General features: G+C 41.8%; 1 protein-coding gene across 1 annotated transcript; it reads right to left on the bottom strand.

Annotated features, from left to right (window-relative positions):
- Positions 1-1,538: 1,538 nt before the first annotated feature.
- Positions 1,539-6,132, bottom strand: LOC146692896 (uncharacterized). Its single transcript, XM_085433150.1, has 2 exons — positions 4,632-6,132; positions 1,539-3,414 (listed from the first exon to the last, which is right to left on the bottom strand). Exons 1-2 carry the CDS (start codon positions 5,892-5,894, stop codon positions 3,385-3,387), a joined length of 1,293 nt encoding a protein of 430 aa, XP_085289276.1. The 5' UTR covers positions 5,895-6,132; the 3' UTR covers positions 1,539-3,384.
- Between the last annotated feature and the right edge of the window lie 12,332 nt (positions 6,133-18,464).

The raw sequence follows: 18,464 nt of genomic DNA, 5'->3' as shown, positions 1-18,464 counted from the left end.
CAGTGCCACAACCCATGGGTCCTACACAACCGCCTGCATTGTCACCACCTGCTGGTCTTGCCTCATCTGGTCTTGCCTCATCTGGTCCTGTGGCTGCCACGCCGCTGTCTGGTCCACAACCTGTTCGGATGGCACATCCACATCTAGCCCGGCCGGCTCATCTATGTTCACTACCTCGACATTGCTGGCCACTTTCCGGGCCGCTGGCTGGACATCATCGCCTTCGTGGGCGGCCTCCTGAACGGCCTCCTGAACGGCCTCCTGAACGCCGTCACCACCACTGCCTTCCGCGCGGTCGGCCTCCGGATCTGCGTCACCTACGCCGCCGCTGGCTCTGCTGTCGGCCTCCTGATCTGCCCCGTTGCTGCCGCTGGTTCAACGGTCGCCCCCATGAACTGTTTTCACGCCGCCACGGCCCCCACGAACTGTTTTCACGCCGCCACTGCCTTCTGTGTGGCCACCCTCCGGATTTGCCTTATCCGCGCCACCGTAGCCTCCCGCACGGTCGGCCTTCTGAACTATTTTGTGTTGGACAGTGGTACCATCAGCCTCTGGGTCAGCCCGCTGAACTGTTTTGGATTCCATGTTTCTGGATGCATGTTTGACCCGGCCTTTCTGTTTTGTTCTGACTCCCGCTGGGATTTTGATTTTGTGTATTGTTTTTCCTGGACTCCACCATCTTTTGCTTTGCACTCTGTTCTGGTTTCTTTCTGGACTCTGTTTGTCCAAACTCCTGTACTTTTTGACTTTTTGGACTATTGGTGCTCCTGTTTTTATTTTGTCTGCTCATGAGTCTGTGTCTGTCGTGTACTTCCTGTTTTACTTTGTAGGTCTGTGCCTTATGTCAGTGCGTTCAGCTTTGTGTTCTCCCAGTCTCGTCTCTGTAATCAGCGTCAGCCGTGTCTCCCAGCTGTTTCCTCTCAGTCCTGATCACCTCTTGCATATAGTGTCTGCGTCTGCCCCTGCTTGTTGTTGCGTCGTCGCTCATACTTCACTGTGTGTTCTGTTTGCCAACTTGACTGCCTGTTTGTTTTTCTTTCCCAGTTAAGCTAGTTTTCTGTTCTGTCTGCTACCCCACAATAAAGCCGCATGTTTTGAGTTCACTCTGCCTCTGCGAGTCCAGCTTTGGGGTCCACCATTCCTGCCTACCTTCACACAGCCTTGACATCACAATAAAAACATCTTTCAGCTTTCCATGTATTTTGAAACGGTGTTTTCGAATGTGATGTAAATGTGTCTGTCTTTAAAGCACTTTCAGTCAACTTCTGTTGTTTAAACATCTCACATAGACACCAAGTTGAGGGTGCATTCCAGATTAAAAGTCCAACTGGGAACCTGGAAATTTCGACTTCTTACTGGAATGCAGCATAAACACAGCAGAACAGGGAGAATAGGGTGGAGCGAGGTGTGATTGCATGACAGAGTGGTGTTTGTACTTGGGTTTGTACAGACTTGTCTGCTAAATAATGGATCCTATCAGACTGCTATTGAAATTGACACACCAATACCAGCATTCGTATCAATGCTATTTGTTGAGCTCGAAGAGTTTTCTTCTTCTTCGGCCATGTTCTCTTAATAATGCACACACTTGGTGGTTGATTACTTTTCCCGTTTCTTTTATTGTTAACAACACAGGAGGGGAAAACCATACATTACTTCAGCAGTTCGCGCTTCGGAACAACAGGAACAGGAAGTGAAGTAATCTATAATCACCAAAATAAAATCCTTTTCAAAATAAAATGACAATCAGAAAACTTCTTTCACAACATAAAATAAATTAATATATTTACTCATGAGAACACAAATCTAACACCCCCCCCCTTGTTCTCATGCTGCTAGCCCATAGCATCTTATGCATTTCCAAAGAACCATTTTTGAAACTTTCTGAGTCTCACTCTTGTAACTGGTTTTGTTAGTATGTCTGCAGCCATTTCTTCTGATGGACAGTGTTCAATGCAGATTTTCCTTTCATTTACCGCTTCACGAATGAAGTGATATTTCACATCAATATGCTTTGACCTCTGTCTGTTCACTGGGTTTTTACTCAACGCAATGGCCCCTTGGTTGTCCCCAAACAGTTTAGTACATGTGTACCTTTTTCTGTCCATGCCGTTTAACAGTTGGGTTAAGTACATGCTTTCCTGAGTAGTGGTTGCAAGACCAATGTATTCAGCTTCACATGTTGAGAGTGCCACTGTAGGCTGTTTCTTTGTTTTCCAAGATATTACTGGTCCCTCTTTAGTAAGTGCAAAACAGTAGCCTGTTGTACTGCGTCTGTCTTTTACAGAGGATGCCCAGTCAGAGTCACTGTAAGCAATTAGATCTAGATTCTCACTGCTTTTCTTAAAGATCAGTTCAAAGTCATTTGTGCCTTTTAGGTATCTGAGGACTTGTTTTGCCATTACTAAGTTCTCTCTCGTGGGTTGAGCTAGTGTTTGAGATAGTCTGCTAACAACCCAGCTTATATCTGGTCTCGTACACGTCATGGCATATATCAAACTGCCCACTATTTCTCTGTACTCTCTTGAGTTAACAGTCTCATTTGCATCACTTCCTCCACATGTAGTAGTGTCCGTTTTTAGTTCACACGGTGTGGATCTGGGTTTGCATTCAGACATCCCAAAGCGTTCCAACATTCTTTGAATGTACCTCTTCTGATTCATCCTGATTTCATTCTCTTTTTGTATAAACTGTATCCCAAGAAAACTGGATATTTTCCCCAGGTCTTTCATGTTAAACTTTGACCTCATTGTTTCTTTGAATGTGTTTAACAAGTTAGTATTGCTAGCCGCAATGATCAAGTCATCTACCCAGATGATAACGAGTAGAGTTTCATGTCCAATGTCCTTTCTGTATACACAGTGATCAGAAAGGTTTCTTTCAAAGTCATTTTGTTCAAGGTAGTCATTCAAGAGTTTGTACCAGTTTCTACCTGATTGTTTTAACCCGTAAAGGGATTTCTTTAATTTGTACACCAAGTTTTCTCCTGACTCTGTTTGCTCAAAACCTTCTGGTTGTTCCATGTATATTTCTTCCTCAATGGGAGCATGCAAATATGCAGTTTTAACATCCATTTGGTGGATAATAAGATCATTCTGGACTGCTATTTGCATTAGGGTTCGCACAGATGTCATGTTTGCTGTTGGTGCAAATGTCTCTTGGTAATCTATTCCTTGTGTCTGGTTGTAACCTTTTGCTACAAACCTGGCTTTGAATATTTGTCCTTGTTCATTTTCTTTGAGGGCGTAGACCCATTTTCCTCCAATGGTATTTCTACCAGTAGGTAAAGTAGTCAGTTCGAATGTGTCATTCTCCTTCAGAGAGTTGATTTCTTCTGTCATTGCCTGTTTCCACCTTGGTGCCTCTGGTGACATCAGCGCCTCTTTATAGGTTTGGGGGATTCCACAGGTTGCTCTGTAACAATAATCAACACTTACAGGGGTTTCATTTGCTAAATCTTTGCAGTTAGATGTGTAATCCTCTAAATATTTAGGAGGTTTCCTTTCTCTGTTAGGATAGCGCTCAGTTTGGTTTTGCTCATCACCCTCATTTCTTTCTATGTCAGGGTTTGGTTCATTTGTGTTGGTTTCCTCTTCTCTAGGAGGTATGTTCTCTGCTGCATTTTCATTTTGTTGTTCTGTACTTTCTTTTAAAGGCACTACATGTTCATAAGTCTGAATTTCTGTGTCATATTCATCAGTCTGTGTTTGTTGTTCAACAGTGTTCTTCTTGATAAATCTCACGAGTCTGTGTTTTGACACTTTTCCTGTGTGAGGGTTATAGACCAGGTATGCTGGGCTATTTTTACTATAACCCACAAATATCCCTTTTTCACATCTGGGATCAAGTTTCTTGTGATCATGTATGTATGCATAACAGTCTGACCCAAATATCCACAGTTTTGAGAGATCTGGTCTTTTCCCTGTTAACATCTGATACGGTGTACTTTTAGTCCTGTTACTGTAGCATCTGTTGCGGGTGTGTGCTGCATTTTGGATGGCGTAAGGCCATAATTCTTTTGGCAGCTCTTTTTCTAGTAAAAGACACCTCCCCATTTCAAAGAGAGTTCTCCATTGCCTCTCAGCTGTGCCATTCTGATGGGGAGAATATGGCGCAGATGTCTCATGCTTTATACCCTTTTCCCTTAAAAGAGACTGGAAGGAACTGCTTGTGAACTCGGTGCCATTATCCGATCTAATGCACTTAACACTGCCGTATGGTGCACAGTCAGCTAGAAACTTTGCTGTGGCCTCTGTGGTGTCACTTTTCTGTTTTAGAAAGTAAACTGACACTGCCCCTGAAAAATCATCTGTAAATAATATAGCGTATTTATGACCACTTTGGCCACTAGGTTCAATGGGGCCCGCTAGATCAGTGTGCACCAACTGTAATGGGTCACTCGCTTTTGGGTCGCTTTGTCTGTTTCTGTTGTTAGTGAATTTCCCTTCTGTACACACATTACAATCTAACATGCCACTGCCTGTGATTTTCATGCCATCTACAACATCGGGTAGCTTTAACACATCACTAACATTACAATGTCCTAAAATTTCGTGCCATGTTTTCACATCACAAGCCAGATTAACAGTGTCACAGGACATCATGTCATTGTATGATGTTTCATTGTTTACCGTTTTCAAATAGTAGAGTCTGTTGTATTCTTCGATGGAGAAGACTGTCCCATCTTTGTTCACCAGTTCATTCTGTCCCTTCTTGAAGATCACCTGTGCTCCATAGTTTGTTGCTGCCTTCACTGAAAATATGCTCTGAGGGTAGGATGGGATGAACAGGGCGTCTCTCAGTGTGATGGTGGTACAGTGTCCTTGTATGTCCCGTAGAGAGACGTTGGCATCTCCCCTCTTGAGTGCGACGTTGTTTGTCCTGGATCCATCAGCGAGCTCCATGTAGTGTTTCTCAGGATCAAAAGTCTCATCAAACTTTATGAACTTGTTCTTCTCTGTAATGATGTGTGAAGTAGCACCACAGTCCACCATTAGTCCTTCTCTTATTATGTCAGTAGGCAGAAGTCTTTGACTAACTTTAAATACAAAAGTCTGCTCTTCTTTCTTGTCCTCTTGTTTTACTACAGTTAGTTTCGCATCATCTCTGTATTTGGTTTTTCTTCTACATGTCTCATCACTGTGTGTCGAGCTTCTATGGTAGCTACACCACTTAGGTGTTCCCTTTTGGCGACAATCTTTTACAAAATGTCCTCGGTTTCCGCATCCATGGCAGGTGATTGATGTTAAATCAACCTTCATCACATTATCCGCTTTTACTTTGTTGTCGAATTTCTCGGTTTCCTCATAACTTCGTAGGTTGCTTTTGAACTGTGTGAATGTTAAATCTTCACTGCTTTGAGTTGTGTGAATAGCAAATGGCTTGTAAGCTTCAGGAAGCCCCTTTAGAATCATAGCGATAATAAGTCCATCACTGATGACTTCTTTTGCATTTCTTAGGGAGGTCACTGCTTTTTCAGCCCGGATAATATAATCTGTCACTGTTTCATCTGGTTTCTTCTGTAAAGACGTCAGCTCTGTGTACAGTGCGATGATTCTGGGCTTGCCTTTACTATCGTAGTGGTCACGTAGTATTTTTAAAGCTTTTCTTCCGTCGTCAGTCGCATCTCTCATTACCAGTGAAAGGCTTTTATCATCAAGAAACTGTATCAGTTCAGCGTAGCATTCAGCGTTCTTCTCTGCATCTGGGTTAGTGGCTGATACTATAGTGTCCTTTAGACCAATGATCCGCATGTGGCCGAGAAACTTTGCCTCCCAAAGTTCGTAACTGTTTTCGTCTCCGTTGAACACTAACCTCTGCCATCTTCCTCCTGTTGTGTCACGCCTGGGCCCATAACCTGTTGAGCTCGAAGAGTTTTCTTCTTCTTCGGCCATGTTCTCTTAATAATGCACACACTTGGTGGTTGATTACTTTTCCCGTTTCTTTTATTGTTAACAACACAGGAGGGGAAAACCATACATTACTTCAGCAGTTCGCGCTTCGGAACAACAGGAACAGGAAGTGAAGTAATCTATAATCACCAAAATAAAATCCTTTTCAAAATAAAATGACAATCAGAAAACTTCTTTCACAACATAAAATAAATTAATATATTTACTCATGAGAACACAAATCTAACACTATTGATCAACCTTCATTTTTGCATTGTAGCTGTGCTCCCATTCATGTGAATATGCTTGTTGTCAACAAACATTTTAAAGAGCTTTGGTGTATGAGCTGTCACCTCAAGACTGCGTTGCCCTACATTCAGTCAAAAATTGCACTGAAGAAGTTAATGGGTGAATGTACCAAAGGTTCCTGCAACTGAAATCACGGTTGTTTTTGGCCCTGAAGAAAAAAAGAATACAAGTTCCTACCTTATCTGAAAAGCATGATGCTTAAATTAAATCAAACCAGACCAGATGTCTTGGAGTATAAAGTCATAAAGAAAATTTATAAATCAGCCGATTACTTCTAAATATAGCAAAAAATTAACAGATGTCTGTCTTTAGTGGACAGAAAAATATTCACAGGTTTGGTTGTAGCAGATTGTAAGTGTTAGGTTTTGTATTGTTGATTGTCATTTATGCTTAGAAATATTTAACCATATATGCTTAGAGGTGTATAATCAATTGTGTAGTGATAGGACTGTGATCTTTAGCAGGCTGCAAAGGCTTGGTGTGCATTCTAGAGTGGAATGCACACCCACATCCTAGGAGCATAAGAGAGGTCCTATCTTCTCTTTGTTGATATATGGTATAGCAAACACACGTATATCTCTTTAAGTATAAGAGCCTTTTGTTCAGATGGACCCGCTAGACTCCTGGCACTAGCTTTGGGGAGTCTTCACAGGGTCACATCTTGACCTCACACAAATCACACACACACACACACACACACAAAGGCAAGGTACTCTTTGTGTGTATGTAGACGTCATATGTTAATGAACCTATGCATATTCATGTAACCTCAATAAAAGAGCAGTGTTACGGGAGAACGGACGAGAGCAACTGGGGTCAAGCGAAGGAACGGCGTTTGTCCGGTTCTCTCCCGTGCACGAGGAACATGAAGAACTTTGCCTACTTCGGGTCTTGCTTGCTGTGTAATTATATTGTCCTCAACGTTCCAACGAATAGGTTCAAGCTACAAACCTATCATTAATTGGTCCTTCGAGAGCCGGAGCCCTGGAATCGACATTCACCGAGGGGAGAAGAGACACACTGAAAGACTGACGTCAGCCAGGAAGTTCCTGTGGATTAACTGTCTGTCTTTTCTCCTCGATGAATGAAGATCAGCGGGATTCGAGGCTATATTACACGCTAAGCAACTCCGAGTAAGTTGAGAGAGCGACTCTATAACCGCAGAACTGGGTTAGTGTCCCGAAAAAGAGGTTTTGGTAAAATCGCCCAAGGGCCCAAGCGTCCGGTGAGTGTCCGGTTTTGAAATCGCCCTGGGTTTGTGTCCCAAGCGTCCCTTCATTGGGTTTTGTCGCGCGACTGGGTTAGTGTCCCACAACTGGGTTGCTTAGGGTTGCTCAAATTTAGTACAATGACATATGAGGTGAAGTGATATAGATAAATATTTAAACTAATGAAGTGCATAGAGGCACTTGACCTGTGTGAAAGACTGTCGTCTTATTATGAGCCATTGTTGAGATATAGAGCACACCTGTGAAAACAACTAATATGCTGAACCCTGTATGAAACATCTAAAAGTACATGATGGAGAAGCTGAATTGAATATGAAAGTGCAAGACTTTGCCACTGTGGGCAAAGCATGCAACCACTCTTCTGAGCTGATGAGCAAGCTACACATTATCAGATCGAGAGCTGTCTGAGAACTCCTCAAAGAGAGGGAAACAGAACTATGATAACTATGATAACTGGAGTGTGTGAGAAGTTTTCCTGCATCTTGACTCATGTGTGTGGAGTGTTCATAGCATCAGCATCATGTTTTTGTTTATTTGTTTTGTTGGGTTGAAAATAATTAAATAAACTTGTGATCATGCCTATGGATCACCATGGCACATATCATCAGCCATATGATTTATTTATGCAGATGAAAAAGTGAGTGTGAATGTGTCTGACGTCACAGTGTTTTTGTGCGCTGTGTAAAAGTAATTGCCTCTGATTGTGAGAGCGGTGATTCTGCAGGTCACCAGCTATTGTAAAGAGAAAAAAAAAGGAGAGTGAAAAAGAGAATTTATATTGTAGATAAAAAATAATAATAGGAAAAAGGTTTTGTGTTGATCAGCCAAAAACAACTACAATTTCATTTTCTGCTTTTAAGAAAGGACTGTTCACAAAAACAGAGAGAGAGAGATGTGTGTTGATTAAGCAGTGATGATAATAATGAACATGTCTTAGTTTGTCACTTTCAGGTGAAAAGCAGACCTGAATCAATTTTCCACATGCAGCGGTCGGAAGAAAGTTATAGTTTAACATCATTGGAAACATTCAGGCCAAGTTTCTGGTTAACTTATTTACAGTGCCATGTGTCTCTCAATCTCACAAGCAAGCTCACTCCTCCCTGAAGACAAGGAATGCAGCTCCAAAGAGCAATAACATGGCAGATAAAGAGACAGCAGCAAAGTCCTGAGCAAAGAGACCCAGCAAGCAGCAGCAGTGTGGACAAACAGCATCGGAGAAGAAGAGCAAACCCATCATCCTGACTGATCGGATGAATGGCACTGTGTTTACAACAAGCTGCAACTTCACTATGCATGTGAAGAAAACTTTTGAGAAGAACTGAGGGGACTGTTGGAGTTTGACATTTGCCACCTTTGGAGAAAATGGCAAGAAGAGACAGTGGAACACAGGACAAAGCTGAAGGAGAACTGCCGGCTATTGGACTGTTGAAGTGGGAGAGGACAACAGAGTGAGTAAATAGAACACAGAGGAGTGCTGATGTTTAATGTGGGAAATCAAAATTTGGGTTAGCAAACCTGGGGAAAAGAAAACTGACTGCTTAAGTTGGAAAATTGTGAAGGAGTCTGAAACACTGCAAAAATAGAAACATATACAAAATCACACACACAAGCAGAACATGCATTAACCCTACTAACACTTCCAAACACAAGAGAGCTCATGAAGATTAGACGACATCTTAAGCATGTGAGTCTGTTTATCATCTTGTCCAATTCACTTAGTGTGATGCAAAGACCAGTGGACTCATAGCACATTAGTTAAGAAATGATCAAATAATAGCAGAGAAATGTGTAGGAAAGGCAGCTTCAAGAACACACACACACACATACACACACAAAGGCAAGGTACTCTTTGTGTGTATGTAGACGTCATATGTTAATGAACCTATGCATATTCATGTAACCTCAATAAAAGAGCAGTGTTACGGGAGAACGGACGAGAGCAACTGGGGTCAAGCGAAGGAACGGCATTTGTCCGGTTCTCTCCCGTGCACAAGGAACATGAAGAACTTTGCCTACTTCGTGTCTTGCTTGCTGTGTAATTATATTGTCTTCAACGTTCCAGCGAATAGGTTCAAGCTACAAACCTATCAATAAGAGTGCCTGCAAGTCTTAGTAAAGAAAAAAAATGATCAGACAAGTCACCGCAAATGGCGGCCCTGAGCCTGCTTATGTCAGAGGGCTTATACCATAAAAGGGGTCTTTGTCTTTTCCATGGCATCTAAGTGCTTGCTTAGAGGGAATCATCTAATTTTTTAGTTTTGATTAAAATAGATGACCCACTGTCACCATGGTGACACTAAAAATATTTAGGGCTATGCAAAGGCTGTTGGTAAATCACTTTGAACCGTGGCCTTTGCTGCAGAAGTCCTTTTTTTAGCCTACCCATCCATCCACCCACAGCTCTATCCTGCACAGCCACTAGAGGGCACTACCATGTGGAAAGCTCACTGTGGCGTGTGTTTAAATTGCACGTCCATGGTATTCTTTAGTACTTCCAGATGTGTATGATATTGGCATGCTTAACAATGTTGTATATTTGTGTTTCTCATGCTTGAGGCAATTATCCAAGTCGGATAAAAGACTGGTAAAAGGTAGACTATCAAAGAGCCACATTGTTCCCACCCATGCTTATTTTACACTTGCACACAGCAAGGCATTGTTCTCGAATATCAAAGTATCGTCACTGCCCCTCTTCATCCTTCTTTGTTCTTCTCTTTGTTCCGTTCACTCCTGCTTTTTCATTGAACTTCATTCGTCCTGATCTTTCCACAAAACTTTTCTTCCATCCTTTTCCTATGCAGCCGGCCCTGCCCCTCCCTTTACACCTGTTATTAACTTCTACATAAATATATCACTCACACTTTAATCTGGTCTGTAAACTACCTACTTTCCCAAAAATTGTATTTAGATTTGTTTGTTTGTTGGAGTAGTTTCTGTTTCCTGTGATGAAGCCTGCCATTGGTCGTTCTAGTGCGGGCCAACGGTCCTGTGCCTGTAATCATACAATCAGCGATGTCATCATCATCATGTGAGTACACCTATATCTCTTTATCGAGATTATGAATTGTAGGAGGTCAGCATAAACAAGATGTTTAGGGGTGTTGTTGCCAGATACACTTATGTGTTCCCTCTTTGCTCTTTCTCACTGCACAGTATTGCACACAGTGAGGAAGCACACTCAATGTGTGTGTGTGTGTGCCTGCCTGCCTGCCTGTAAGAGAGAGGAGACCTTCCCTCTTAACATATCTTTACATCTTCTGCCTTCAGCAGCTTGACTGGTTAAATACCCCTGACTTATCTGAGCACCTACTCAGACATGGTCATAAAGAATTACTCAGACACTCACGCACAAACGCGCGTACACACACACACACAAAGATTTTTTGTGGCTGAGCTTCAAGGCAGCCAAGCACATGACTCTTAAGCCTGAAGTGCTCACACTAATGTCATCAGCACTGTTAGAAAACTATGAGGTGCCGTAAGGGACATTATTACTGAAACGCTCTCACACACACTACTGAAATTTTAGCTCTCACACACACTACTGAAACGCTCTCACACACACTACTGAAACGCTCTCACACACACTACTGAAATTTTAGCTCTCACACACACTACTGAAACGCTCTCACACACACTACTGAAATTTTAGCTCTCACACACACTACTGAAACGCTCTCACACACACTACTGAAACGCTCTCACACACACTACTGAAATTTTAGCTCTCACACACACAACTGAAACGCTCTCACACACACTACTGAAATTTTAGCTCTCACACACACGACTGAAACGCTCTCACACACACTACTGAAACGCTCTCACACACACTACTGAAACGCTCTCACACACACTACTGAAATTTTAGCTCTCACACACACTACTGAAACGCTCTCACACACACTACTGATATTTTAGCTCTCACACACACTACTGAAACGCTCTCACACACACTACTGAAACGCTCTCACACACACTACTGAAATTTTAGCTCTCACACACACTACTGAAACGCTCTCACACACACTACTGAAACGCTCTCACACACACACAACTGAAATTTTAGCTCTCACACACACTACTGAAACGCTCTCACACACACTACTGAAACGCTCTCACACACACTACTGAAATTTTAGCTCTCACACACACTACTGAAACGCTCTCACACACACTACTGAAACGCTCTCACACACACTACTGAAATTTTAGCTCTCACACACACAACTGAAACGCTCTCACACACACTACTGAAATGCTCTCACACACACTACTGAAATTTTAGCTCTCACACACACTACTGAAACGCTCTCACACACACTACTGAAATTTTAGCTCTCACACACACTACTGAAACGCTCTCACACACACTACTGAAAAGCTCTCACACACACTACTGAAATTTTAGCTCTCACACACACAACTGAAACGCTCTCACACACACTACTGAAAAACCAAGGCATTTCAGTTGAACAGGAAGGCATTTCAGTTAAACAGGAAGGCGTTTCAGTCGAACAGGAAGGCGTTTCAGTCGAACAGGAAGGCGTTTCAGTCGAACAGGAAGGCATTTCAGTTAAACAGGAAGGCATTTCAGTTAAACAGGAAGTTAATTCTTGACAAGGAAACTGAAGGAAAAAGTGTTAGATTTCAAACAAACCACCACACAGATGTCTACTCAGCAACCTGTTAGTTAGGGGTGGGTTTTTATAATCGATTTATTGATTAAAATCGATTCTGGCTTGGATAACGTGAAATCGATTCATTAAAATCCTGAATCGATTTTTTAATATAAATTTATTTTACCCGAAATGCCAGAATCTCTGGTGAAACCTCACAAAATTTCAACAACCACCAAACAGCTAAGACAGTAAATGAGAGCAGGTACACGGCTTCTGCACAAAGACGTAAACACACAGCGCGGACCCGCGGATCAGAATCAGTGAGATGTCGCCTTTCTCACCCGACAGCACGGACACGGTCGGGGCTGAAAGCCGACAGCTCGCTGACTCTGATCTGTCGGCAGGTCCGCGCTTTGTTTTCACGCCGTTTTTGCGCCGATTCTAAAGCTGTTAGTTTGATCTCTCTCCAAACAATATTGACTGAACCAGCAGCAAAAGAAGATCCAAACTGCGCTTCACATAAACATCGTCATGAATTCCCTCACTGTTTTGCTTCCACCACGATAAAATCGCACGTCATGCACAGCCCTCTCTCTCTCTCTTTCTCTCTCTCTGTACTTCAAGAACAGTTTCCCGTCTAAAAATCTGTTTTCTGTATTATTCGCTTGCTTGTTATGCACAAGTCTACTGTTGTTTACAGCGCAGTCGGCCGCTGTTTTTTTTTTTGTTTCATTTTACATACTTCCGAAAAGAAAACCTAATTTCTGCCGTTCAATACTGAATAAATTTAAACTTTTTAAAATTATGCAAAATGCAAAACGTTAGCCGTGTCTCTAATAAAACCGCTGTAACGTCAGAGGTAACGTTCATGGGGAGGACGGAAGGGAACGGTAAGTGACGGAAGTGATGTTGTAGGTAACGTCAGACGCCGGAGATTTTGGCGGAGAAAAAGCAAATGGTAGCATAGAGTTTAACAAAGGTTTTCCAAGCTTCAGTATTACCAAATATACTAATCAATTGTCATATAACTAACAACATCTGTTTTATCATCTCTAACACCCTGGAGGACAAGGGGGAGAGTTTAGACGCTCTCCAAGATTACATCGACCGCTGTTTTCAAGATTTAGTAATGCATAAGGCCCAGAGTGCATCTTCCCCGGCCAAAATCGAGACGCCGTCATCGAAGAGAAGTCGCCAGGCAGACTCCCCCGGTACAACATCGCCTGTCGGCAAAGACATCGCAGAAATCCTGGAGTCAATCGACAAGCGATTGTCCAGTTTCGATGCGAGGCTGTCCCTGGTGGAGATTTTACACCGGGAATTTAAATCTCTGAGAGAATCCCTGGAATTCAGCCAGCAGCAGGTGGAAACGCTTGCCGCTGAAAATGCCACGCTACGGGAGTCGGTTAAATCTCTCACCGATAACGTGACCCAGCTAAACATTGAAAATAAAAAAATAAAAGAGTCCGTTATCGATCTACAAGCCCGTAGCATGAGAGATAATCTTGTGTTTTCTGGTATTCCAGAAACTGCCGGAGAGGACGCAGAGGCAACGGTGAAAAACTTCATTAAAATCCACCTGAAGCTGCCGGAGGACACCGTAAAGAACATCGACTTCGATAGAGTACATCGCTTGGGGGGCGCGCGGTCGCAGACCGGGAGACCACGGCCTATTGTGGCCAAATTCAGTCAATTCAAACAGAAGGAACAGGTGAAGAGTCGCGGCAGAGAGCTGAAAGGAACGGACTTCAGCGTGAACGACCAGTTCCCCAAAGAGATCCTGGAACGACGCAAGGTCCTGTTCCCAGTTCGACGTAGCTTCATCCAGAAAGGCTCCCGTGCTGTCATCGCCGTGGACCGGCTCTACGTGGACGGACAGCTTTACCGCGACCCCGGCACCACACCGTGGTTATATTAACTGCACTCCAGATAAGAACCCGCTACACTCTTTTCTTATTCATTCACACTCTCTCCTTTAACATGAGTTTAAGCTAGTAATATCAATATGATGTCATAGCAGATATAACACCGTCACCCTCCGTCATTGCTTTAATTGGAATGTTTCCGTTTCGTTTCTTTTTTTTTGTTGTCGCTCACAGTTCATGTGGTTTCTTTCTTTCTCTTGTCTTTCACTGCTGTGGTCACCTACTTCCCCACTCACCTACAAACAACACCCTCTATTTCTCCATATTTTCACAACACGATCACGCAAACACATCAGCTCAACGGCAGCACATTCACAACAGCCTCACAGCACGCACAGACTTGCAGGACACATAAGCAAGCCACGCTTGTTCATATTAGTGAATATTCACACACATAGTCAGACTTATGGAGCCTCTCACCACACTTCTTTTTCTCTTTCTATTTACAAACAAGGGATGTTTCCACATTCTCTCCACCTGTCTAAACGAAACACCCAGCATACATCATTAAACATACACGCACAATTAAGGGCATGCTGAGGTTTGTCACATGGAATGTAAATGGAGCTGGCTCCAGAGGAAAGAGGTTAAAAATATTTAACCAGCTTAAAAAACTACAGGCAGATGTTGTTTTATTACAAGAAACTCACAAACCTGTCACAGGTTTAAATGAACTTAAAACACCTGAGTTTCCTAACGTGTTTGCAGCCGGTTATAATTCTAGACAACGGGGAGTAGCAATTTTAATACATAAAAATGTTAATTTTACAGTACTCGATACAGTTATAGATCCAGAGGGTAGATTTCTAATTACTAAACTATCAATATTGAACAAAAAACTATGTATTGTTAGTATATATGGTCCAAATGTTGATGAACCCTCATTCTTCCACGGTTTTTTTAGTGCACTCTCTGAACACCTTGATTGCACACTCATTCTTGGCGGTGACCTCAACCTTGGACTAAATGAAGAAATGGATAGGCTCAACACAACAGGAACTCAGCGTAATTGGCAGTCCACAAATATAATCAAACAGTATATGAACGACTTTGGTCTTTGCGATGCATGGCGCTCTCTTCACCCCACCAGTAAGGAATATACTTTTTTCTCGCATGTTCATCACTCTTACTCTCGTCTGGATTATTTTTTGGTCAGCAGCTCACTGCTGTGTGACATTTCAGACACTGAGATTCATCCTATAGCTGTCAGCAATCATGCTCCTGTATCTTTAACACTAATGCACAAGAATAATACTACGCCAAGTAAAAACTGGAGATTTAATATATCACTACTTAAAGATGAAGACTTTATTAAATACTTTAAAAAGGAATGGACTTCATATTTAGACTTTAATGACACTCCCGGAATATCTGCTTCTGTTCTATGGGAAGCAGGGAAAGCTGTGATGAGAGGTAAAATAATTTCTTTCTCATCACACAAAAAGAAAGAAGAAAACAAAAATATTCAGGAATTAGAAAAAAACATCAAATCACTAGAAGAAGCCTACGCGTCCCACCAAGATCAGGAAACATTGAACAAAATATGCAAAACAAAACTAGAATTAAATGAAACTATTAATAAAAAAACACAATTCCTTATACAAAGACTTCGCTTGCAGAATTTTGAACACAGTAACAAATCAGGTCGATTTCTAGCTAACCAGCTAAAAATAAATAAAGAAAAAACAACTATATGTGCTGCTAAAGATTTATCAGGGAACATAATATATGATCCTGGAAGAATAAACAAAATTTTTAGGGATTTCTATGAAACTTTATACTCACCACAAATAAACCCATCTAAAAATGAAATTGATCTGTTTCTTGACAACGTAACTCTTCCAAAATTACTAGACAGTCAAGCAATGGAACTGGATTCGCCACTGACGCCAAGTGAACTCCAGGAAGCCCTGATAAGTATGCCCAATAATAAGGCTCCAGGTCCAGACGGCTTCCCTGCAGAATTCTACAAAGAATTCTGGACAATTTTGGCACCAGTATTCCACAGCATGTTGCAGGAAATTGAGGAAAAGGGCAGACTACCACCAAATATGAATTCTGCCAACATTAGTCTCCTGCTAAAACCAGGCAAAGACCCTTTATTTCCCTCAAGCTATCGTCCAATTTCTCTTTTAAATGTAGACCTTAAAATAATCTGCAAAGCTCTCTCAAAGAGATTAGAGAAAATGACCCCCCTCTTAATTCATCCTGACCAAACTGGTTTCATAAAAGGTCGGCACTCCTCAACAAACACTCGTAGATTACTTAATTTAATAGACTACTCATACGATAAAAACATCGAAACCATAATATTATCTCTAGATGCAGAAAAAGCATTTGACAGAGTTAATTGGAAATTTTTATTCGCAACTTTACACAAATTTGGTTTTGGAAACTCTTTCATAAACTGGATAAGAATATTATACAATTCCCCAACGGCTCGTATCAGAACAAATGACCAGACATCCTCCAGCTTCTGTCTCCTGAGGGGCACCAGACAGGGATGCCCACTCTCCCCTTCACTTTTTGCAATTTTTATCGAACCTCTAGCAGCAGCATTTAGACAGGCTACAACAATTAAGGGCATAAAATGTAAGAACATAGAACATAAAATCAGTCTCTATGCGGATGATGTGTTGCTTTTTCTGCAAAACACACAAACCAACCTCTCTGAGGTAATTACTTTAATAAACTGGTTTTCAAGAGTTTCAGATTATTCAATTAACTGGCCAAAATCTACAGTTCTCCCCATTAACTGCTCCTTCCATAATTCTTCCTCTGCCCCACTGCAATCCGGAAATATTAAATATTTAGGTATTAATGTCTCTCCTAAGCTTTCAGACTTAACTAAACTAAACCACATCCCACTTCTAAAGAAAGTAGAAGGCGATCTGACTAGATGGAAATCTTTACCCATATCACTCATGGGAAGGGTCGCCACTATAAAAATGATGATCTTGCCAAAAATAAATTACTTATTTTTGATGATCCCTAACAAACCATCACAAGATTGGTTCAGATCTCTGGATTCATATATTTCCAAATTCCTTTGGAAAGATAAACCCCCGCGTATTAGCTTAAAAACGCTACAAAGAACCAAGGATAGAGGAGGATTAGATCTGCCTAATTTTCACCAATACTTCTTAGCCAACAGGCTTCAGTTCATCTCAGAATGGTTAAAACATACCTTCTTAGTTGAGCCCTGGCTAGATGTTGAACAGGCACTATGCAAGGATCTAGAGATTTCAGACCTACCATTTATTAGCTCAAACATCAAAAGACATGAATGCTTTAAAAGTATCAACATCAGCTTTTCTCTAACAGCATGGTGGGAGTTTCTAAAAATAACGGAGTCTTCATTAATCCCATGCAAACGTACACCTATCTGGAATAACCCTGACATATTACAAAACAATAATATGATTAATTTCCCAGAATGGAGTTGTAAAGGAATTAAATACTTAGAACATATATTAGAGGGAACAGAATTTATTCCATTTGACAGACTAGTTGCACAATATGGGATCAACAAGACAAGATTTTTAGAATATCAACAAATTAAATCCATAGTAAAAAAGAAATTTAACCTCAGTCAAGTTGAATTACAAACACCACTAAGTGCGGCACATTTTCTTACTCTTAAATCCCCCAAATTATTATCTAAAATATACAGAACACTTTCTAAATTAGATGAATCAATATCCCTTCCTACTGCAAAGTGGGAAGCAGATTTATCAGTCAACCTAGACCAAAACTTCTGGTCTCAGATTTGCTTAAAAACTTTTAAATTAATTAAAAATCCCAGTCTGCAATTAATACAATACAAAATACTTCATAGAGTGCACTATACAGGTCATCGGATGTTCAAGATGGGCTTTACATCTTCCAACAACTGCTCACACTGTCAAGGCAATACACCAGACAATTACATCCACGCTCTTTGGTTCTGTCCACCAGTGCAAAAGTTTTGGCGCGAGATATGTGAAGACTTATCAAAGTGTCTGAAATGTAACATTCCAACTTCCCCCTTAGTGTGTCTACTGGGCAGCTTAGATAATGTCACTTCAGAAAAGAATATAGCCCATATGATCTTCACTGCCCTATGCATAGCCAAGAAAACAGTCCTCATGAACTGGAAAAATAAAAATAATCTTAATTCTAACCAATATAGAAATTATCTATTAGATTACATTAGTCTTGACACAACCTCTGCCACCACATTAGATCAATTGCTCTGGGCCCCTTTTATCAGCTCCATCACCTAGTGGGGGTGGGGGGTCATAGTTTGGTCCCGCCTTCACTGTTGTGATTGGTGAGGGGGTAGGGACAGGCTTAGGGCGTCGGGGGGTTCCCCGGAGGCATCTTCCTTGGGGGGCTCAACCCGGGGTAGCGGTCATGTCCGGTTGGGGGCTCTGTTGGCTCTCAGGTGACTGTTTCCTCGCGGCTGCGTGCAGCGGGGCTAGGGGAGGGTCTGTGCTGATGGACGTG

The sequence above is a fragment of the Copadichromis virginalis genome, linkage group LG15, assembly GCF_057382275.1.
Source record: "Copadichromis virginalis isolate Kocher_CV1m ecotype Utaka linkage group LG15, C_Virginalis_male_GT1.1, whole genome shotgun sequence".
Lineage (NCBI taxonomy): Eukaryota > Metazoa > Chordata > Actinopteri > Cichliformes > Cichlidae > Copadichromis > Copadichromis virginalis.
The sequence above is the reverse complement of the archived record's forward strand: the minus strand, read 5'-3'. Positions and strand labels throughout refer to the sequence as shown.

What these genes read in the sequence shown, in the direction of transcription:
- LOC146692896 (XM_085433150.1), bottom strand. Translation starts at nt 5,894, where the DNA reads ATGGCCGAAGAAGAAGAAAACTCTTCGAGCTCAACAGGTTATGGGCCC. An exon ending in GACTCTACTATTTGAAAACG is followed by an intron (nt 3,415 to 4,631) that starts GTAAACAATGAA and finishes TTATTGTTACAG; the next exon opens with AGCAACCTGTGGAATCCCCC.